The sequence below is a fragment of the Bacidia gigantensis genome (assembly GCF_019456465.1).
Source record: "Bacidia gigantensis strain McMullin 20006 chromosome Unknown contig_134, whole genome shotgun sequence".
Lineage (NCBI taxonomy): Eukaryota > Fungi > Ascomycota > Lecanoromycetes > Lecanorales > Ramalinaceae > Bacidia > Bacidia gigantensis.
Genome location: NW_025408593.1, coordinates 933169 through 955949, shown reverse-complemented (window position 1 = coordinate 955949; position 22781 = coordinate 933169). Strand labels below are relative to the sequence as shown.

Genomic DNA, 22781 nt, shown 5'->3' with positions numbered 1-22781 from the left:
CCATTTACCTTCTGGTCGCGTTGGAAGCCGAAGGAGCACACAAGAGCGCCACAGCAGACCTCGCTGGGCGCTTCTCTGCCATCGACGGTCGTGCGTCTTGAGGTTAGTCGCCGAGACTCTCATCGGCTTCATCGTTGGGACGAGCTATACATACCGAGGCCTGGCTAAGGCCTAAAAGTAATTGAATTGCCTGTCCTACAATTACCGCCTACGCCTGCTCTCTCAACTTTAAGCAGGACATCTCTTGATCCTCTTGATTTCGTCGTACAATAGCTTCTGGATAACTAAGAGCGAGATTCAGTGTCGCTTTCTTCGGTACGATCAGTGATTTCACTCACCGACACACAGCTACAGAAGAGCTTGAGTCCGAAAACCGTTGGGTCTGCACAAGAATTCCCGGGCGTTGTAAAACAGGGCTAGAAATTCGGAATTGCATCCCACCCACAATTGAAGTTGCAATCCTATTCTAGAGGCTCATAACTGTGCGATTGATTCACGCGGTTGGGAGAAAGCCGCATGAGCAGTTGGAGGCCGTCGAGCAAATATCCCGTTTATTTGACAAGCTACTCCAAGTCTCAATTCGACTCAGTATTACACTAGGGCGGTCACATTGAAGTAAAGTTCAGGTCGTTGAGGAAGGACTGGTGGTCGCAGCCTGCCGACACTGCCACACGGTGTACGTCAACTCTTGCATAAAGTCATGGAATCCGCTGATTTGTTCTAGAAGCGCGATAAAGAAGGCCGAACCACCAGAGAAATGTCCGCATCAGCAGACAAACCTGAATTAGATCCTGCTTCTACAACATCCGCATTCTCTTATGCACAAGCGGCAAAGGCGAAACAGTTCACAGCATTGTCAGCGCCCTCAGATGCTTCTCCAACAGACATAACAGGCTCTAGGCCAAAGAGACCAGTATCGTCGGACCGAGGTGCAGCGTCCATCAGCCTTGATAAAAACTCGGTCAAAAGGACAGCGAGCGAAGGGAGGGTTCCGGGAAATACGGATGCATTTCAGAAGACAGAGTCTCAGCAGACAGAGCCAAAAGAAGGCACGGAAGATGTGAAGGCTCGTACATCCAGCGTCGCTACCAAGGATGGAGAGCCAAAGCCAATATCTCTTCCACCATCCCCAGAATATGATACCAACTCAACACCTACCTTGCCTCAAGAAGAATACATGTCCTCCTTGGGCAATGCTTCCTCTGAGTCGACTTGGGACAAACAATCCCAATCAAGTCAGAATGGAGTGAAGCCTCAAGAGAAGACTGAGCGTGACGTTGAAGATCCTCCGGCGGATGCACCGTGGGACGAGGAGACTCCTTCTCCTCCAACGTTAAAAGAAGCGCCCGCTCCCATAAGCAATGTATGGCAGCAAAGGATAGAGGCGCAAAACGCTAAAGCAAAATCCTTGCAACCAGTCACCCAACAAGTCACTTCTCCGAGGCCTGCTACCCGCCAGGAATCTCTAAATGGAACTGGGCGATATATAGAGACAGCTTCAGACTCCAAAAAAGGAGAAGGCAAAAAGAGAGGCAAACCATTCCCCGATGAAACACCCGGCCTAGAAGGAAACAAAGTAGTCAGCAGAGAGAGGAAACAGAGGGTAAACGGCGAGGGATTCAGCGCAGACATGCCCAGTAAGAATGCAATGGCTCCTCCGCCCCCCCAGGGGACGCAACGTTCTGGCCAACCCCAGACACTGTCAATGAGGAGCGAAAGAGATCGCAGACGTCTCAAAAGGTAGAAGAAGGAGAGAAAGAAAAGGATGTCGCCCAAAACCCGAAACCGAGCGGTAAGAAAGCTTGGACGCATGTGCCTTTCGTCCCAACTGCTGTGTTTAATACACCACTTCCTCAAGCCCGTCGTGGTGGTCGTGCACCTCCTGGCGGTAATCGTGACAACCAATCGCGTGGCCGAAACCATGCCCCTAATCGAGTCGAGAAGCCTGGTACTGCGACGATCGACGCCAGAGGAGCTCCAGACGAGAGTTCGAGAACTTTTCCGAGCTCCGCCACATCAACCAGCAATAATGCTAGGTCGAAGCGGGCTTCGAGCGCTGGCCCCGTGACTTCGAAAGACTCTACCAGTCCAGTCGAGGCTCCAGGAAGGGAAAGCAGCAAAGCAAATGGCTCTAGTGACATTCGATTTGGCCAAACTAGAAAAGCAAGCCTGAACGAATCTCGAAAACTATCCATGGTCCCAATTCCTGCAACGCCTCAAATCAATATGTCCACTCGACGCACATCTCAACTAGAGAACGGCATGTCTCCTTCACAAGCAGCGAATCTCCACCAAGATGGTGAGAGAAGGCATAAGCGTTCCGCTCCAGACGCTAATTCGCAACCTAAAGGCAACGCTGTTGAGAGACGAAACGAAGGGCCTAGCCGCCCGCTTGAAGCGGTGAAACATGCCCAAGCAAATAATTCCACACGTGAGCGCGGAGAAGAACGGCCAGGACGAACTCGTGGCGCCAATCGAGGCCGTGGAGGGGCGACGTATGCTCCGTACGACAGAAATACACCAAATGGGAATGATCACTTTGGTGGACAGCCCAGCTCTTATCAAACCCCGTTGACAGCGCCTTCAAGATCCTTTTCGAACCACGAGCGGATACCATCACAGTCTCAAGGGGGTTTCTTTGGACCGTCGACGCCGCATCGAAGCCTTCGGTCCTCTTCAAGGTCCCACTATGGCTCAAGTTTTATGTCCACAGGCGGAAGATTCTCGCATGGTCAAAATCCTGGGCCCTCTCACTTGCCAAACATTCAAACGGATATGGCTAACATGTCCTACTTTCCTCAGGGAATCATGAGTGCAGTGCCTTACGACCCATTTCAGGCTCAAGTGACCCTCTACGATCTTGTACAGATGCAAATGGAGTACTACCTATCCGTAGACAACCTGTGCAAGGACATGTACCTGCGAAAACATATGGATTCCCAGGGCTTCGTATTCCTTGATGTGTTATCCCAATTCAATCGCATTGTTACCTTGACCACAGATGTCGAGCTAATTCGCTACGTTTGTCTCAACTCTCAGAGAATAGAGTTCAAACCAGGGCAGATATGGCAGGATGGCAAAGATCGACTTCGCGCCAGGGACGGCTGGGTCAATTTTGTACTGCCCGCAGAGCAACGCTACCCATCAGCACAAACCGATGGGCCAACGCCAGCGCCAAATAACGTGCAAAAGGATCCCGTGAACTCGCTTGACGGTGGCCTTAGGTTATCACCAGGAGCAAGTCCGAGTAAAGACTCAGCAGACTTGCATTTTCACTCGCTTAATGCCATGGCACCTTCGGCTGTTGAACCTGCGCCGCAGGCTTCGGTGCCAACCAATCATTATGAAGACAGCAGCCAGCCACCGCTTTCCGCAGCTGTGTCCGAATTCACGCCGTCTGTCCACTCTCACGGCGGGCGCCCGTTTGCTTCTCCGGATCTGCGTTCTCCGGAAACAAAGACTTTCACCGACGACGAGGTTCAGCACCTTCAGATTGTGGTTCGACAGCCTATCAATTCTGCGTATCCTCCTTTTCAATCGGCTTCCTCACGAACGTTCTCCAACGGGTCTATAGACGGTCGAGGTATTAGCGATGAATTGTCGAAAGTCGCTGAGCGCCAATCGAGACCTGTAAACGGAGAAGTCTTCGAAAGGTGGGTGAATACTAGACTAATGCTTTCTGACTGTATTGACTGACAACATACAGTGACCAATCCGCCAGGTCACGAAGTCCATTCGTCGCAGGCTCACCAAATAAACGTACGGATTCTGGGCGCTCGCCGCCTGTCCTCTGGACAAAGCATAGCGAGATCAGTGCGCTCGATTCCCAGCCCAATGAACTTGCACTTGAGAATTACACCGATTTCAGGCGTGATGCTTTGAAACAGCGTGAAGATAGCTCGAGTGGAAAGCCCTCGTCAAATATGCAGAATCTGTATCATTTCTGGTCGCATTTCCTCATACGAAACTTCAATAACCCAATGTACGAAGAATTCAGAAAGCTCGCCGTAGAAGACAAGCTTGGGCATGATTCGGCTGCCGGCATGCAAAGCCTTATGATGTATTATGGGGAAGCGTTATTAGGACATCGAACAGTTCTTGACGACCGTATAGTCCGTCACTACGTCGACATGGTCCAAGCAGAGGACAAGGCTCAGGATCGGCCGGCGTTCAAAAAACTCAGAAACGCATGGAGGAACGGCGCTTTCAGTCATATGAATCGTCATAAAATTTTGAAGATAATTAATGAAGACTTGAGGTCCGAGCTTGATCGATAGCTTGAATTGCCTGGAGGAATTGGGCAGAACAATCTCTAAGATGCCGGAGTGGATGGCGAAGGTGTGCAGCATGCAGCGTGCAGCCTGTTTTCAATCACAAATCGAGGATTCATACCATCGGCCGAAGATTATTCTAGCTTTTTATTGCTTGCATAGCACGGAAGACCGGAGTCATTGCGGCGGATCTTATGCACAAAAGTATGCATTTTATTGTTTTCACGGATATACCCTGATTTTTAATTCAACGACTGAAGACTGAGCCCGAGAGAAGCGTCACCATTACCTATATCGCATCCAAGTGGTGCCTCATCTAACCGACTGTCTCCAACATATCAGTCCGTCGGATTGCATTATTCCCACTCAGCAACCCCTGGCTCACGGCAGTCCTAGCTGGACCCATCTCACTGAGATCACTCTTTCCGACTCTACTGACATATGATGTATTCATGAGCATGGCTTAGTTTGGCTACTTATAACTTAACGATTCACTTTGTGGCGAGGGGCCTCACACTGGCAAGGCTTTCTCGTATGGACTTGGTATGCTCGGCTGAGGATCACCTCAATAGTAAGAGAAACACGAAGCAGGGTTACATAAAGAATCAATGTTCCGCAATATTTTGATTCCCTTCAGCTTGTTTCTTGATTTGATTCGCGGCTCTCAAGCTCAGCATCAGTTGCTGATTTCGTAGCATACAAAATAGCAAGACGACTTAGCGCACTATTTGTGACATTTCTGCCACTGCCACTGTCAATTGAATCAAGCGGTAACACATAAGGAGCGTCACCTCCTCGCCGAAACATATCGCGTTACTCATTCAAAGGGAAAACCCGACTTCTAATAGCCTACAGTTTTTCAAAATGAAAAGAAAGTATGTACGCCTGAAATGGCTTTTGACTACTAAGGGATATGCACTTGTTGAAATGGTAGCCAGATGACAGCTGCACCCTTTATCTCATTGTTTGGTGTGGTATCTATGTTGTCAAGCTCTAGACAGCCCGCTCGGTGTCCTCGAACGGCAGACCAATCCCCCTAAAAAAAAATAGACACAGACTATGGGAGCAAAATGTGACTTTAACCCACTCACCTATCAGGGCCTTGAATTCTCCACCAATCACAGCCAAGAGAAATGGCCTTTTTCTTGGTCGTGTTTGAAAATACCCAAGATTTGACTCGTCGCATGTGACATGTCTTGATATTTTCCAGTCAGCGAAGCGGATTTATATGGCGTAGGCAGGTTCTTAAACGAATGCCATTTCCATTCAATCTCACTTGAGAGCGACGCATGCAAATGACTTGCGATCGACTCTGTTCTGGTGTGAGAAATGGTCTATTGCAATTCAGGATTCATAGGATCACGCAGTATCACCGCAGTGGCTAAGACTTTTTCAGAAAGACGCTTGAAGACGTTGAGTAGATCCAAAAGACCGCGTTGGAATGCAATGAGCTTCAATAATTACACATCAAGTTGTTCTTGCTGTGCTGAAGTTAAACCACTTAAGTCTCGTTTCAACGATACTGAGTGGTGATATCGCTGTCACAACAGAAACTAGAAGCACGACAGACTTGGCCAGGTTTTTCCTGGATTGCCCCCAACGCCAAAGTTACTTGAAAGACATTTACATCCTTCAGTTTCACGTGCATCAATGTGGGGATGTCGGGTGTTGGAGAAATTGTCATATATTATATACACAATCTAACGGCTACAGGTCCAACCAAGGCTCACTTACGGTTCCATTTCTCGCGCAAGCGTCAAGACCTCTTCGCCGAAGTCGGGATGCTTGCCTTTTTGGCTGGCGTAGCTCATTTCTGTCTTGGGAGGGAAAAGGGTCAGCTCGAAATCGGGTGTAGTTACGATGATCCTTGATACATCGGAAGGGTAATGGAGAAGCAGTCTGTTCAAGGGGATTTTGCCCCCCAACTTATTTGAGCATGAGAAAGTTATGCAAATCTGAACAAAGCTGAATAAACTACTTCTTCACCGCACTTGAAATGTTGGGATGACGTTTGCTGAGTTGACATCAATTGTGAGAATAGACTACACATTATAAATGTCGGTAAATTCATCCCTCGGGCCTGCCTCGTAAACAACAGCACTCGCTCGCTTTTTTTTCTCCGTCAGGAACGAGCACTGCGCAATGTAGTTCAATGACCAAAAGGAGGGAAGAAAGAAATATCATCTGCCGAAAAAGGTAGGAAAGGCACGCACCATCTCGTTCAACATGCCAGGCTTCGTATCCAGAATCAGCTGGGCAGCCATGCGGCCTCTTCCAATACAATCGATCCATACTTCCTTTTGCATTGGATTCATATTCCCCGGCAAATTTGGGGAAACCTGTAAAAAAAGAAGGCCCTAATTCTCATTGTCAATACTGTCCTTGCTGCAATTCCCTCAAGCCGGTCAAAAGACTACAAAGACGCACGAGGGTCCGCCCGACGAAATCCCACATAAAGTAGACCTTGTTCTTGCTATTGGCGGGCGTCATGAAGGTCTGCTGAAGGTTTGTTTTCATTGCGTCGTGGAAAGCTAGCTTTTCGTACATCCTCTGGTGCTTTCTTGCCAGGTCGACGTATTCGGGGTTGGCGCTGGCGGGGATGATAGCGTCAAGAATGTTGCGCGTGTATTGTGTTGGGGTTGACTTGGGTATAGGAGTCCATTTTGCTGAATATATTCTAAGGATAATTCAAAAGCTGTGCAGTGAGATAGATACCTGATGCCGACTCTGTTTACCAAGCACTCAAGCAAACACAGCCAAATGCCGAGGATTGTGGGCAATTAACAGCCTCGCGTATGCATCGGCGCGTGACGTCATGCTTCACTGTAGGTAGTTCTATCATTGATTGAATCTTCCACTGATCATAGTCCTCGAAATGGTCATTACATTCCACATAGATCAGAGTATATCCGACTGACGATCCTGGTCAACTTTTGATCAGAAATTGCAAAGTCGATCCATCGCCATGCATGGCCGGCCTTGTTAGGCCATGGCTACTAGCAATTTGGAGGCCTTTCAATGTGCCTACCAAAGCAATGTCCGCTGTTCGATGTGACTTCGGCCGGGTAATGCTGAGGACAACCTTGCAGTCGCATCTGATTTCCATGCTAAAAGAATGCAAATTACTATTTTTCAAGGCTTTATCATCAGTAAGTCAAGTACTTGCACGCTCGCCCGCTAAGAGTGGGTAGAAGGAAGAACAGCGTCGTGAATAAGCACAGATGCAGTCAGCAACATGCTTGTCTGAGATTATGGCACGCCGCCAAATTGATTTCAATTTTCACATACTGGAAACAGTTACGGCTTTTTGTCTTGCATGCTCAACTTGGAAGTAGAAGCATTCTTGCCATGACTCCAACACTCACTCAGCATGCAATCAATGCGATGACCCCAGATCTAGTAAAACACGTTATTGTACCCCTGGCAGGCGCTTCACCTGCTACTATTGGCAATGCACCTTCAAACCCCGTTATTCTACGTCCTTCCCCCAATGCTACGCGTCCCAAAGCTGGGGGGCCCTGATAAAACGACCTTTCGGCTCATCTACGGATCCCAACGCAATGGACGTCGACCAAAGCACCTTCCACGCCATTCAGATCCAACCCAACTCTCGCAACCCATACGGTCTTGATGAGAATTGCGTGTTTGTCTCCATGGCGTACCTTGTCAGCACACGCAGCGATAATGTCACACCTCACGATATTGTCAACATGAGCGAGATGATGCAGCCAGCTGACGGGCGCGGAGGGTTAGAGCCGTATGACATAGAGCGATTGCTCGCAGCAGTTGCTGAGAAGAAGCGATTGAAGTACGTGTAAGTGCCCTGTTCGTGTTGTCGCTAAGTGAAAGCGATGTCATGACGGCGGCTTCCAGGTTCCAGCAATGGTCGGATCATCGGGCACTTGATGAAGTCTTGGAGTCACACGGTACCAAAAAGGTAGCCGTGTTATATCGACGAAACAATAAGTATAGGACCGGCCACTGCGTCGTGTGGGACATGGATTTGCAGGGAAATGGGCAAAAAGGTTATTTGGATTTCCAGCAAGCCCAGCATCCAGTGCCCTGTGAGAAGGACGGTGATGAATATATCGACGATATGCTTGAGTACTATTTCTTGTTCGAGGGGAGGGCATAGGGCTGCAAAGCCTTTCGACCGCTCGAAGGGGGCTTCCTGCGACATAGGGAGGGATTAAATTTTCTTTCTTTATATACGTTACCAAAAATGCAAATTGAAAGGTGAGGATTCGTTCCAATCAGAATGCTGTATGGTAAGAGAGTGATTGCTGTGTGCTGGAATGCAAAAGAAAAACCGATGATGAGGCCACGAAGTGTAATAGACTGCCTCCACCGTGGACGGCGTAGTTCCTATATTATACCTTCTTTACGTCCCCTTACCGTTGGGTATCAATCTTTGCAAAATCTCACCAAGAATAGATGTTCGGATAGAAAAATCCTTAATGTTGTGCATACAACTCAGTGTCTGCAGACTCAAGTCTTTCCCTCAAATCACAACCACTGCTGAGCCCAGATTCATGGTCACAAGACAGCAGCCATACCCAGGATCCCCGCAGCACCCACAAAACCCGCAGCCATGCATGCAGTCGGCTTAGCACCCGCACCTTGGGAACTATTTGAGCTTCCACCACCAACATTACTATTCGTAGCCTGCCCCGCTTGACTAGAAACCGCATTATCCGCTCCAGAAGCCTCAGAAGAGCTCGCCGACGCTGTTATACTGGAAGCCTCAATCCTGCTCGTAGCACTCGTCGTCGCGCTCCCACTCGTGCTTCCACTTCCGCTGACATCGGTGGCCCTGCTCTCCGCGCTACCCGTCGTGCTGCCGCCACTGCTCACCCCACTGACCACACTCCCCGTCAGACTACTCTCTGCACTAGCCGCGCCACCAGTCGCACTCTGTATCGCCCCCGCCGCGCCAGCCAATTGCCCAAAGCCCCCACCGGAGTAGGTGTGCAAGTACGATTTCACATCTGTTGGTAGGGCTGTGAACCAGCTCGGAGAGCTGCCATCAGAGAAAGCAGACTGAAAACTAGCAGCGTAGGAGGGGTCGTTGACGATGCTGGAGACGAATCCCGAGGGGGCGGCGGAGACAAGGACGCTGAGGACGGAGGGGGTGGGAAGGGCGGCGGCGAGGGACGAGGCGAGAGGACCCAGGGAAAGCAGAAGGGCGGGATCTGTGGGGATGGCGTTGATGCCTGCTAGGGATGCTCTGAGGGAAAAGGTTAGTCATGTCTAGATAAGGTTGACGTATCGGGAGGAAGGGAGAGGAAGGGGCGTGCATGGGGAATGGGAAAAGCGTCGTACAGCTGGAGCAGTTGGTTGACGTCCGCTTGACGCTTTTCGACCGTGAGGACATGGCGCTTTTCAATAACGTGAATGGGTTCTGGGGCGGCGAGGGAGAGTGGGAGAAGGGTGAACAGAAGGGTTGCTGGTATTATGTACATCATGCTAATGGCTTTACGAAATTGGAGATGTGAGCGGGTGAGAGCAGCTGAAGAGGTAATTGAAGGTGACAAGTCAAGTATGTACAGAGGAGGGAAGACGAGGAAAGCGCTCCAGCGCGTAGTAGCCTGCAACTTGAATTGCGTCCCTTTCCAAGCCTGTCCAAGTTTTGGTGTTTGCTTGGCTCTTGCTTGGCATTCCAGATCCAGGGATAAGATCGGGCGATTGATTGGCCGAGCCTGTCAGGGGCGGCTGCGAGGCCGTTGTTCCTTACAGTCGTTCCGTAAGCCATATCAATCTCTCTTACTCCATGCAAGTAAACAACATTAAGGATCTTTGAGTGCAGGTTATTCATCTCGCAGCTTCCTGCATAGCAAACTTTTCTCCGTCGTCTAAGCTTAGTGTACAGCGTGCCTCGTCATGTGCTTGTAGCACTTCCCACGGCCCTCCTTCCGTCCCCTGGCGGGAGCAGATAAATCGTGCCTATTGCTTTCCATCTAGATCCTCATAGAAGTTCATGCCAAAATTTTCAGAGGGGTCGTTGAAGCGAAGTTTTTGGTCAAGAGTACCAACTTTTTCCACATCTGCCTTTTCAAGTTTGAAATCCCCTTCAATGTTGTCCTGAATTCGCTTTGGTGTCTTACTCTTTGGCAAAACGCTGTTTCCACTTTGAATTCCCCATGCTAATGCTACCTGAGCTCCCGATTTGCCGTACTTCTTTCCAATTTCCGCTAGGATGGGGTCGTTGATCAGTTTTTCCATGTGCTGACCCTTGCTATAGATCTCGTTTTGGTTGCCAAATGGTGAGTAGTGCTGTACATGGATTCTATTGTCATGATGCCACTTGACAAAAGCTGGTTGCTGGAGGTATGGGTGTAACTCAATCTGATGGGCAGCAGGGGGGATCGATGCTTCTTTGACAAGACGATTCATCTGTTTCTGTGAAAAATTCGACACACCGATTGCTCGTGCCTTGCCAGACTTCTGCAGCTTCTCCATGGCCTTGTAGGTCTGCGTGTGGATACCCTGTTAATTTTATCAAGATCTACAAAAGGCGGAAAGACACAACTTACGTCGACATAATCAACATCCGCTGTTTGAATTTTCCCATTAGCATCTTTCGGCATCAAGCTATCGCCACTTTTAAAAGCGGAGGGCCAATGCATCAAATACAAATCGAGATAGTCAGTATCCAGATCTTTCAACGAAGCATCAATTGCAGGCTCAACATCCTCTGGAGCGTGACTATTGTTCCACAACTTGGTCGTTATGAAAATCTCCGATCGTGGAATTCCACTTTTCTTTATGGCTCTACCAACAGCAGGCTCGGTTCCATATACACGAGCGGTATCGATGTGGCGATAGCCTGCCTTGAGAGCACTGATGACTGCATCTTCTTGCTCATCTTTGTCTTGCCATGTACCAAATCCGATGGCGGCTGGAGGTCCATATTAGCATTCGCAAAGACACATAACAGACGAGGCAATCTTTTCGTGCGAAAATGCTGAGACTTACGGATGTTGGCACCAGTATTTAACGGAAGTTTTGTGTTTAGGGTAGCCATTGATCTTGCTTGGGGAAATATATGACCAGTAAGTTGATTTAACCTCGTTGTTGCTATTCTTGATGCTCGGCTCAGCATTGCATTCCTGATAGTACGGCGGGGAGAGGAAGGTCTACTTAGAGTAATTTCACAAGTGGAAATACAAACATCTACGTCATACTCGTGGCGCATGTCTTCGCATCATCCGGCAGATGCGAGCCGACATAATTGCCGGAGCCACAAGGGTCCCACCCACTAGCTACAGGCAGTTGACGAGGAAAGACGGCCAGTCTTGAGAATTGATTCAAAACCCTAAAGCTACTTCAACAGCAAAAGCGACCCCAGTTCCTCTGAGTGCCTACGCGAAGTATCAAGCGAATGAAAGCTATGCCATTGACAAGCTGGAAAATAACGCTCGCAGAGCCAAAACTGACGAAAGCCACGCCCCAAGGTATCTCATCTTCAGTCAAGCAGTAGATACCCAAGCAAACGTACGCCCATGCTATATGCTGCGACAAACGATGGTAGGAGCTGAAGGACTGAGATGCCCATTAGCTGCTAAGATCGCCAACTCCCTCGAAGATAGCGCCCACACTTCCTCGCGTATGCGTACTGTCCCAATGCTGATCGAAAATAAACGAATCGCAACGCTTCTATAGAGATATTCCAATCAACTCCTAGGTGGGCGCTGTATGCCAAAGACACCCTGTTCACGGTAGATGCGCGTTGCTCAAAGTAAGAAGGTTTCGTGAGTATCAATTCATCTGCATGATATACTCGTCCTCTTCCTTGAGAGATTGACCCCAGAGTTGTGCTTGTGGGTTGCCACTGATGCCTTCAGCATCGTGCATATTTTGAACAGGATGGTCACCGGGGCTGAGACTTTGAGGGCTGATTGTACCCATCTGTGATGGATCAAGCGGCTCGCCAGCGGCATCTGTATGGTTTGGCACCCTAAGCCCACTCCCTGGTCCTCTCGAGTAAAAGAACGAACTTGGGTTATTTGATTCCATAGCAGCCATCAATTCGGTACGTAGGCGCTTTTCATCTTCCGATTGTTGGAACGGCCATGGGTTTCCCATGTTTGCCATGCGTTCTGCCAAATCATCCTCTTGCTGATATTTCTGGAACAATGCCAACATGAGGTCGCGCGTCCAGCTGACTGATCCGTTCAGGATATCACCTTTATTGGGGCCTTTGTCTTTCTCTTCGGGCGGTATTCCGATGCTAATACTGCCGGAGGTTGCACGCCGACCACCTCCTGCAAGCAGAGATGTTGCTTGCGGGGGGCTCATGCCGGTAGCAGTAAGGCTAGGGGAGAGAGGAGTATTATTCATCATGTGTTTGCGCACTTTTTCGTCTTCCAGCCGATGTTGAGGAACAAGATGCGAGAGCTCTTGGATCTTTTCATTGATGTTATCTCTCCGACGACGCTCAACAAGATTGTGTGATTCGCGACGCCTCCGTTTCTTTGCTTCTTGCGATTGTGGATTGCCGTAGGTAGCGGCACCTCCATCAACTTTGGCGGGAAGCGAAGCGTGCTTGCCAGACTTTATCATTTCGCTTATCTGTGCGTGGCTGTGCGCATAATTGGGTGACGAGATTGGTGTATCAGCGTGTGATGGCAAGCTATCAGGATTGCTATCCCATTGTCCTGAGGTCCTCTTATGGTGCTGGCTATTGTAGTTGATTGGTTGGGAGGGGAGACTGCCTGCCTGTGAGGTTTCGAGATGCAATGCTGATACGCCTGGAGTTCGTGGAGTCATAGGACTCCTGGAGTCAGACGGCTGGCGATTCATATTTGGTGCCACGTGTGACGGACGTGAGCTCGAGAACGTGCTGGCGCCTGTGGGTCGCATTTGGGGCGACGCCACGGAATGTTGCATATTTGCCATACCGTAGTTGAAGTTGCCATGGGTGAAAGGGCTTTGGATCGGAGCTCCGTCAGGCGTGCTCGAGTATTGCTGGTTCATCTGTCGACCATTCCCAGGATTCTGGTTCTGGAAAAATTGTATGTTGTTGTTCTGAGCAATCAATCCTGGATGCTGCGACGGTCCAAGTTCTAGGTCAGCTAACTCGTCGTCTCCAATGCCTGAGTTGCCTAAGTTATAACTGTTGGACATATTCTGCTGTTGCGGCATGCCGTACTGCCCATACGCTCCATTTTGCATAGCCAAGGCCGTAGGACTCATGCTACTCTGTTGAGTATGGCTCTGACCGTACTGCTGATTCAGCGGAACGTTATAGTTAGGTTGTGCAGACGGAAAATTCTGCATGAAGCCGAAATCGTCTGGTTCGTCTTTGACGAAGGGGCTCGAGGCGCCAGTCCCATCCATCCCACTCGTGAAAAAGTCCAACTCGTCGTCTATCTGAGGTTCACGGTGGAGCTCAATATCAGGCTTCTGCTTGATGGTCATAGGCAAGCAATACTGCAAATCAAGTGGCTTATCGACTAGAAATACTCTCGTTAGCTAGCTTCACGCACGGCAGGGTCCGCGGTAAAACGGTATGGGTCTAAGATGCAACAGTAGCAATACTCACATGATCTGGGCATGACAGTTTGACAAGCAACTGTAGAGAAGTTGTTCGGAGATTGTTATAAATAGCAATTGCTCTAGGCTTGAACGAGACAATCGGCTAGAGAAGGTTGGTGGCGGTGTATCTGTAGTAATGAAGCACCGGTTAGTGAATAAATCTCCTATTCGGGCAATAGCAATAGTAGCGAGCGTGTTGTACGACTGGTCAATCTGTGTTATGACACCATTCTCAGGTTTGAAATGTGTGTGGTAGACTTTCTTGTCGGGTAGACTTGTCTCATGGGCTCCATATGATCTTTTGAATGTGTCTTTGACAGAATGATCTCGAACGGTGCGATTCAATGGCGGGGAGGATGCGAGGGTGGGTTGCGCTTCCGTCCCACCAAACAAGATTCCAATATTGTGGAAAGATCTGACGTACCTTGGCACCAAGATGCAGGGGATGGTGTTTAATGTATTGCGGATGTTTCAAAGGCCGGATCGTCGCTTGCGAGGCTGTATGCAGATATAATATATGTGGATATGGCAAGGAAGGTTGTTGCTGAGGGCGGATCGACTGGCCTGCCAGACGAGACCAAGGCGGTGTAAGCCGCAAGGATTGACAATGTGCTGACGGCTCACGACCTGACTGTAGTCTCGAGCGGACGAGAGAAGTGGGAAGGATGATACGAAGGTCAGAATTGCCCCTTTGCGTCTTGTGGCCAAAGGGGAAGTTCTGCGTTAGCGGTGATGTCCCTAATGGGAGGTGGAAACGCAGAAGGTGGGATTAATTGTTGAAAAGGATTGATTGGCGGACCTTGGCGCGGACTTCCCGCAGTGCGTCGTCCAACTCTGCCCTCCGCGCTCGTCCCGGGTCTTTATTCGGTGCTGATATCAGCCAGGCTACTCGTACCCCTTTCCCACAGCGAACAACGGCCGGCTCGACAGTGGCGGTGGAGCGGGCTGGTCAAGGCCGGTGGATGTCGACCGGATCTGAACGCGCTTCTGTACGGCTTGTGTGATTGAAGGTGGTGACAGCTGTCGAGGGTCGCGCCCGCAGGGAGGAAGCACTGGTCTGTGCTGTGCTGTGCTGTGCTGTGCGGTGATGATTAGAATTATGATTATAGCGATTATCTCCTGAAGATCCGAAATATTTATGGAAGTAAGCTGTGTTGGGCGAAACGAATAGAGAACGAAGCAGGAGGGAGCTGCACGGGAAGCTGCATGAAGGGCTACATTTTATCTTGTCGAGAGGCTCTCACACCTTCGCTCCCACTTGATTGCCTAATGGAGGGACATCTGCCATTCGAGATCATGCACCAGTCTTCTCCCAGCTTCCCAAGCACCAGGATGGGCAGAATTACGTGGGCACGCCACCCTGGAATCCGTCCTAGATTTCAGCACTTGACCACTTTCTGCCTGGGACTCCTGCACGGTGAGTCATTGGTCGCTGGGAGAGCGACAACTTGCTCTGCCAAAAGGATGCACACCAGTTCGTATTGGCGTGAGATAGTGCTCGGGTGTCCTCAGTCGATTGCGATATGCCATGGACAAGCGTGTCTGCGACTTGGGCCAAAGTCGTTTAGCGCAAACGTCCGGGGAGCACAGACCAAGTCGGAGGATTGTCTGTTGATCCTTCACCAAGCTGTAAGCCTGTTCTTGCTCAGACTCGTTCGTAGACCGCTACTCTCTAGCTCGCACTGCCTCTTCCAACGCTCACTACTACCTGACCCTGCTCGAACCGGGTGCATGACAACGATAAGCGCATGGAAAGAGTAGGGAGGGAGAGGTGGACTTGAATCTGATCTTGTGCTTCACCCAATCATTCTCGAGCGGTCGTCCATACCCTCCCTCTCTTCCCTCTTTCGCCATCGACGTTCCTAGACCCTCTCGGCTGCTTTCCACCATCGCTCGACCCCTCATTTACCACGATTCAAGCACGCCCGAACCCGCGCCATGCCAGTACTGATATGATAAGTCTGCATAACGCGCTAGGAGAACGCTATAGACCCCGTTTGACAGCCTCCTGCCACACCTGACCGGACCAGAGCCGTCCATCTACCCCACAATCCGTTGGTCGATCAGAGGTCGATCATCTGAACATCCCTGACCTCCTGCACGGCGGACCGCTAGCCAGACGGACAATCGGGGGATTACTCGCATTTACAGCGGTTGCCTTGCCGCATTGCTAGACCTCCTAACGTTCCCTCGACCTTCATCCACAACGAGACACCCTCTTTGCAAGCATCGCCGATCTTCCGGCTTCTAGGACTCCGCCGCATGTATCTACCACACTACTATCTTTCAAGAACCATATTGTCGCCTTAGTCTTAGCTCATTTGCCTGTTGCCGCAACCTACGAGCACGCAGGAAAGCTCGGTAGACTGGAGGAACTTGCCGACGATAATACGCTATCATCAAGGAGATCGGCCAGGATGGCGTCCTCTTCTTTTCGAGACTCGCTGAATTCGATGGGCTGGTCTCGACGCGACCCCGACATCCCCGCAAATACGTCCTCGACGCCCATCCTGTCTAGGCTACAGTCGCTGAACCCGTTCAATAATGAGGGCTACGTGAGGCTGCCCACAGCCAGCAATGAAGCGCCTGGCGCCCCGTTACCAGCTCCTAGTCGAAGGGAGGAGGAAGAAGGTTTCTTTGCCCGTATGTCTCAATAGCTTTCTGCAGACCAAGAGACAAGCGCTTGTGACAAGACTCAAGTTCCTGCGCAGCCGTTGTCGTCACACGCTTTAGATCATGCATACCCCCGCTACAACTACAGACAACCTAATGCTTGAACGCTTGATGCTGACTCGCTTTCTCCGACTTAGTGAGTCGATGGGACCGAATGCTAGTTTTTGGGGCTTGCAATCTTGCAGCTCTGGCTTGCTTTATCCTGTGTTTCGCCCTGTTTCCTATCCTATGGCCGGTGCCTCGAAAGTTTGCAATATTGTGAGTGTACCCACCATCTCGTTTTACCAAAGGTTGTGTGCGTCAGCTGCGCCACAGACTGCTCTTCCAAGACCTTCAATATCATGTAAGGTATCCTCATGATGAGGCTTAGGTTTGAGCAAGTGGCAAATGGGAGATCATCCGTTTCAATTCCGATGCCTGTTTCAGTCATGCTTCTTTAGCATGCGGATACGAACCCTGAAGCTAACAGTCTTATCCTTGTCAAGATGGTCCTTCGGCTCCGTACTATTCCTGGCTTCTTGGGCAGTCTTGATGGGTCCAATCACCTACAGCAAACACCTTATCTCTGGGCCTCGACTGCCCTTTACGGCGGTATACTTGGCTTCAATCGTCCTGACAATGTACTCAGCAATGAAGGTATGTCGATCTAATATTGCAGTTGGAATTGTCCCTCGCACCCCCGAATGACTTCTTCTCAATCCATTCCACAGCGGCATGTCTCAAGACTGTTCCCCCACACCTTACGCTTTTTTCCCCTACGGTCTTGAAGGGATGTGATCTGCTGACCACGCGCTCACATGATTAGCTTCGCAATGCCCTCCTAACCCTAATGTTTACGATCGTTCAATTAGTGGCGCTTGTATGGTATCTAGTCAGCTACTTTCCCCTTGGTTCTACTGGTCTGCGGTTTGCTGGGAGATTTGGTGTGAGTCGCGTCAGCGCATGGATGTCAAATTGATATCCAAGCATTTTGCTGTATTATCATCCTGTCCACACTCGGCCTGTAAATTGGTCGGAATCAACACTTCGGTATTTGACGAGCCGCACTGGCCTCTCACTCAAGCGTGCATCTTGCTTTGACCTTCTATTGGTGTCTACGCGTGCATGCATGTCCGCGAACTGTGCAGCGGTAAAGAAAGTTCACGGACTACTCAGCTGCGCTCTTATCTGATCGTTGCTCGGAATCTAATGATGCAGATGGTCCGACAACACATTACGAGGTTCCAAATTCGATGATTAATAGATCATCCTGGATTGCTGCGACGCCATCGATCGAACGCGTATGGCGGTCCTCTCTGTCGCCTGACCTTGCGGAAGCAGCCAATGAAACCTTGCAGCCAAGTTGATCTTTACAGCTCATTCCCATTGCTCAAGGGAGCTGACAATTCGAATCGCTTCTTTGCATGGCCTTCATGAGTCTGCATCGTCTTGCAGACCATAGGAGCAGATTCAAGTAACAGCGTGCTCTCGTCAGAAGCTCTGCGTACGAATATCGCTACTACTCTTACCAAGCTAGCTCCCAAAGGTCCGAACCATTTGGCATCGAACTATGTCTGCCCTCAGCAGATTTAATTCCAAAGACGCATCTTCCACCCTCTCAAAACCAAAATCTCAATCTCGAGTGAGACTTGGTGTTCACAGCAATTCATAGTGATGCTTCGATGTCTCATTCTCTTTGAGCTCCATTTGCCAACTTTCATGCTATCTTACCCCTCATTGTCTCCCGTTCTTACGCCTCAACAACAATTTAATAACTTTCAGCAAGTTATCCCATCTCATGCGTCATGAATCTCAAGATGCAGGAAAACATATTAATGATACACGAGGCTTGTTGGAGTTTGCAATTCTTCAGCGTGCCCTTCATTCAGACCCCTGGTTGCGTCTCCTGAGTCTTATACGACTTCTTTCCCCTAAACCATTTCATCTCTCAACACGAAAAACAGGCACTTACATTCATTGTGCACTTGAATAGAAACTTTCCCACCCATTGTACTTTTCCTACTCCTATACATTAGAATCAGAATATTGTTTGACTAGTCGCTTCAAATTTAACGTATGATTCTCTAACTAATATCCATACAAAACAACGATAAGTATGACATACTTGCAAAAATCTGAAGACCACACAATAGGTGTCTTGTAGCGATTACTTTCTCCTCATTGTTAATTCGTCCGCTTTCCAGCTTTCCATGACAAATTTCAACAGCTGCACTATTGAAGATGGAACAACTTTCACAGTGTGTGAGATAATTAGTCCAACTATCTTATTCTTGAAGCAATCACAAACTTTCTATTGATCCGCGTCAGTGTCGGATTCTTTTAGATTTTCCTACAAAAGTTTCAGAGGGAAGACAAAGTCTACAGTATGCCTTTTCCTATCCCCTACGCATGACTTTCTATACAGAATGCTAGCCACTTAAACTCAACTAGTGAGGTTCTAAGATAACTGCGCTCCTGACCGTTGATCTGCAGGCTCCATCCCTATGAGTGTGTATCAACGTATCACACATCAGTTACAGCGCCCAACCCGTCGGGCTCGCTCTCGGCACTCACCAAGCTAAGAATTCCTTTCATCAAGCCGAGGAGGGCCTTAGTCGGCGTCACTGATTCGTATTGTCATGACTTGCGCAAGACTGCTACCTATGCTAGTCATGTTCTACTTGGGCCAGTCAGGTGGTGACGGGGGCTCAAAGTTGTGTGGAAGAGGTGGGAGTGGATGTAAATCTGGAAGGTTTATCTCATTTACTTGATCTGGTCTACATTGGGGAAAAGAGGTAAAAGCTATCACGAGGAATCCAAGCTAATTCGTCACGTACTCAAACACTACCGAGCGTTTCCGTAGACCCCTTAAGTCGATTGCTAGGCTTCGCTACCTCTTTGACTCAGCGCACACTTGTAAGAACTTGTAGATCCCTTCCACACCCTCAAAATCTTGACTCTCGGTTGGCGCTATGTTGTCTGACTTAGCTCCTAGAGATGGCGCCCAATCATCAGGATCCTCAAGGCTCTCATATCCTGAGGGAGAGACAGAATGCAGCATGAATGAGCGTAGTGTCATTTCATCTAAGTAGTCATCTCCCTTGTTGTTGAGATCAACCGTGCGAACCGAAGGAGAAAGTAAATCGCGCCAGTTTTGTTGCTCCTCTACGGCTTCCTCTTCTACTCGATCGTCATGGTAGAAATACCCTTCGGCATCTTTCTTCATTTCTGGTGCGAAAGGGAAGAGCAGGGCCATTTGTACCTCCTTGTCGTGATCCCATGCGACATCCTCCTTTACGTAACCTCGTTCTACGCCCACTTCTTCGCATAATCTTGTCACCAGATCTGCGTCACAGCCCGGGAAGCAGACCATGATTACTGTGCCGTCTTGGCTGAGACTGACTGGTAAGTCTCCAAACCTCGAAAGGCGGTTAAGATCATTGAGAATCGATGAAAGAGAACGGAGACACCGAGCAAAATCACCGGAAAGCGACGTGAGCAGGTCGGGCGATTGGAGGGTGTTTAAAGACTGTTCGCCATGAGCAGAGAGGCCTGAAGGCAGCGCCGTGAGAGTAGGTGAGATCTTGAACTCCAATGTTGTACCTTTGATCGAAGCGAGTGGGCGCGCAAACTGCTTCCACGCCTTTTCCTCTGCTGCTGAAATGCTGCGAAACCGTTTATCACCTGTAGTGGGATTTACCCCATCATATTTTACTTTGCCGCCACCAACTACAAAAGCACGAACACCTGCGCCGACGTTGTTTACGACTTGAGCTTGGCAGCCTGCTGTGTGGCCGAAGAACCTGGCCTTCCCGGCGCCACCTAAAGAATAGCCTCCTGCTGAGCGGGGTAAAGCACCTCCAGTCAAGTTGGGCCGTAGCGTCGACGCGAATGGCGAGATGCCTCCTTGCTGTACTGTCTTACTGATCCTTGAGATAGGAAAGTCTGATCTTTTGAATCGTGGACCATTCTGTACTTTAGTGGCGGGTGAAACAAAGTTGCGTGCTTGAGTGCTGAACCAGCGGCTCTTCTGACTACGCGCTTGCTTGAGGTATGCGAGGGGATGAACTGGATGATTTCGGGCATAGACAGGTATGGGATGGACAGCTGCGTTTGTGGTCGCTTTTTCTGGGAGTTTCGAACGGACGAACGCTGTTGTTCTGGAGACAGCGACCCTGAGCTTATCATCAGCAAGTGCTCACTCGACGCTTTGAGGCGAGCTTTTGACATACCGAAATAATTTCAGTGCCTTTGGCACCAGAAGATGCCCACTTGAGGGTGACATCTTCAATAGTGTCTGTAGGATAGATGGCAGATAGGGAGTAAGAACGTAGGACCGCCACATTACTTGGCAGCGGCATTTGAAGCTAGCAACGCCGGGTAACCTTTAAGACATCAACTTGGCGAAATGAAAAGGCAAAGAAGAAAACAAGAAGAAAATACAAATGCTGAGACGACGAAATTCCTATCTAGCACTTCTCTTTGAATGGCATCGGTTGACTCAGAGAGGCAAATATGTCGTTAACGCAACTGGATATAGGGTCCGCTCTGTCGGTCGAGGAACATGGGTTTTTACAGCCGCCCGAAGACCTTGTAGAGTGCTTCTGAATTTTTGGGAATACAAGGCTAATACCTAGCTGAGATCGCGCCTGCTCAAAGCTTCATATCATCCTCCCCCACCCTTGTTGTCTGGCTTATGCCTCAGCCTGAGCAAAATTTAACCATGAGGAGTTTATGACTATAGATTCTCTTTCGTGTTGGCCAGAACACTGCGCATTCATGCTTTCACAGCATACTTCCTCTGTGGAAAATGCGTCTGCCTCTTCTTCTGCTTCTCTGTCACTCTTGTTGCTTCATGCTTGGTCAGCCTCCTTCGAATAGCACGAGTCTGCTTCGGCCGCAAATCCAACGGCAAGTATTTCTTCTTCGCATAGAATAGGCGGAGTTGTGAGCGCTGGTTGTGGTTGATGATTGTGAGGACACGAGCGATTGATTTGCGGATGTCGTGGCTGTTACAGACGCTTCAGCATATACTACTCCAGATAATGTGATTTGTGCAAATCTTTACATTTTATTGAGCTTTGATTGCGCGCCACCAGTGATCTTTTGTGTGCGAAGTTGACCAAGCTCGGTCTTCAAATCGACGAGCTGTTTCTTCAGATCATCCTTGCTCTTGCCCCAAAGGCCTCCTGCCTTTACCTTGGATGAAGACTAGGAGTATCTTCAGCGAAAAGCTGTAAAAGCCATGACACAACACTTACCATTGTGAATGTGGGAATTGGTCGTCGTCTAAGGTCGCTTCAACGTTTCCCATTGCAGTCTCGATATTGTGCGGCGGACAGGAGTGCCAAGACCGTCAAGCGTAAACCTTAAGTTTTGCGGAGCGGAAGTTGCCTCCAGAAAGAGACGCATATGCAGCCTCATCCTACTCAATAGGTACGGAAAGGATGATTTTTCGGAGTCTCAGCCCTCAGGAAAGTTGTCAGCTGCCAAGGAAACTGTTCACGTCCTGCCAATACTCTGTAGCATGTCCTCAACAGGCAATGGCTGGGCTCAACTCCGCCAACAGGCACGAGCTTTAGAGTCCCAAGTACCACACCCTCAATGTATGCTAGCTTACGACGCTGACCACTGTAGACCGAGAACCTGTTCCATACGTACTCTCAATTCTCTTCCACCTCAAAGATCCCGCCGAGACCCAGCGAAGAAGAACAGAAGACAGAATCGCAGATCGAGGAACTCCTAGAAAAGGTACGGCTAAACTGGAGGTTATGACCTCTGATCACAACATTCTAATGGATCGTTCTTCAGCGTGAGAATCTTGTAGCTCAAATTTCACGCCTTCTCGACTCCGAGTCTACCCTCACCTCCTCTGCCCTGAAACAGAACAATCTCTCCCGCCACCGAGAAATCCTTCGAGAGCACGAGGGCGAGCTCGCCCGCATACGCTCCCAGATATCTACCGCGCGCGATCGCGCCAACCTCCTTTCAAATGTCCGCTCTGACATAGATGCTTACCGGTCCTCAAACCCCGCCGATTCAGAAGCCGACTACATGCTAGATGAAAGAGATCGAATAGACAGGAGCCACAACACGGTGGATGGAGTGCTGAGCCAGGCTTACGCTATCAATGAGAACTTTGGAGTCCAGAGAGACACGCTGTCGAATGTGAACCGGAGGATAGTCGGGGCCGCAAGTCAGATTCCGGGGGTCAACAGCCTGATAGGGAAGATTGGGGCGAAAAAGAGGAGAGACGGCATCATTCTTGGGAGTTTCATAGCGCTGTGCTGCCTGGCGTTGCTTTACTTTCTGTGATACCAT

The 22781-nt window shown here is 49.5% G+C and overlaps 7 protein-coding genes across 7 annotated transcripts; 3 read left to right on the top strand and 4 right to left on the bottom strand.

The window, feature by feature from the left end:
* Positions 1-757: 757 nt before the first annotated feature.
* On the top strand, positions 758-4277 carry KY384_002064 (uncharacterized protein; the record flags this gene model as incomplete). The annotated part of the gene is made up of 3 exons (XM_044810590.1): positions 758-1637; positions 1670-3653; positions 3707-4277. The coding sequence occupies 3 exons, from the start codon at positions 758-760 to the stop codon at positions 4275-4277; spliced, it is 3435 nt and encodes a 1144-aa protein (XP_044672564.1).
* Positions 4278-7831: 3554 nt separating this feature from the next.
* KY384_002063 (uncharacterized protein) lies at positions 7832-8406 on the top strand (the record flags this gene model as incomplete). The annotated part of the gene is made up of 2 exons (XM_044810589.1): positions 7832-8085; positions 8145-8406. 2 exons carry the CDS (start codon positions 7832-7834, stop codon positions 8404-8406), a joined length of 516 nt encoding a protein of 171 aa, XP_044672563.1.
* A 1808-nt stretch (positions 8407-10214) lies between these two features.
* On the bottom strand, positions 10215-11295 carry KY384_002062 (uncharacterized protein; the record flags this gene model as incomplete). The annotated part of the gene is made up of 3 exons (XM_044810588.1): positions 10215-10757; positions 10805-11169; positions 11247-11295. 3 exons carry the CDS (start codon positions 11293-11295, stop codon positions 10215-10217), a joined length of 957 nt encoding a protein of 318 aa, XP_044672562.1.
* A 734-nt stretch (positions 11296-12029) lies between these two features.
* On the bottom strand, positions 12030-13691 carry KY384_002061 (uncharacterized protein; the record flags this gene model as incomplete). Its single annotated transcript, XM_044810587.1, has 1 exon — positions 12030-13691. The coding sequence occupies one exon, from the start codon at positions 13689-13691 to the stop codon at positions 12030-12032; it is 1662 nt and encodes a 553-aa protein (XP_044672561.1).
* A 5659-nt stretch (positions 13692-19350) lies between these two features.
* KY384_002060 (uncharacterized protein) lies at positions 19351-20821 on the bottom strand (the record flags this gene model as incomplete). Its single annotated transcript, XM_044810586.1, has 2 exons — positions 19351-20640; positions 20693-20821. 2 exons carry the CDS (start codon positions 20819-20821, stop codon positions 19351-19353), a joined length of 1419 nt encoding a protein of 472 aa, XP_044672560.1.
* A 416-nt stretch (positions 20822-21237) lies between these two features.
* Positions 21238-21724, bottom strand: RPL35 (60S ribosomal protein L35; the record flags this gene model as incomplete). Its single annotated transcript, XM_044810585.1, has 3 exons — positions 21238-21469; positions 21529-21671; positions 21722-21724. The coding sequence occupies 3 exons, from the start codon at positions 21722-21724 to the stop codon at positions 21238-21240; spliced, it is 378 nt and encodes a 125-aa protein (XP_044672559.1).
* A 263-nt stretch (positions 21725-21987) lies between these two features.
* KY384_002058 (uncharacterized protein) lies at positions 21988-22775 on the top strand (the record flags this gene model as incomplete). Its single annotated transcript, XM_044810584.1, has 3 exons — positions 21988-22050; positions 22098-22211; positions 22272-22775. 3 exons carry the CDS (start codon positions 21988-21990, stop codon positions 22773-22775), a joined length of 681 nt encoding a protein of 226 aa, XP_044672558.1.
* Positions 22776-22781: the final 6 nt, after the last annotated feature.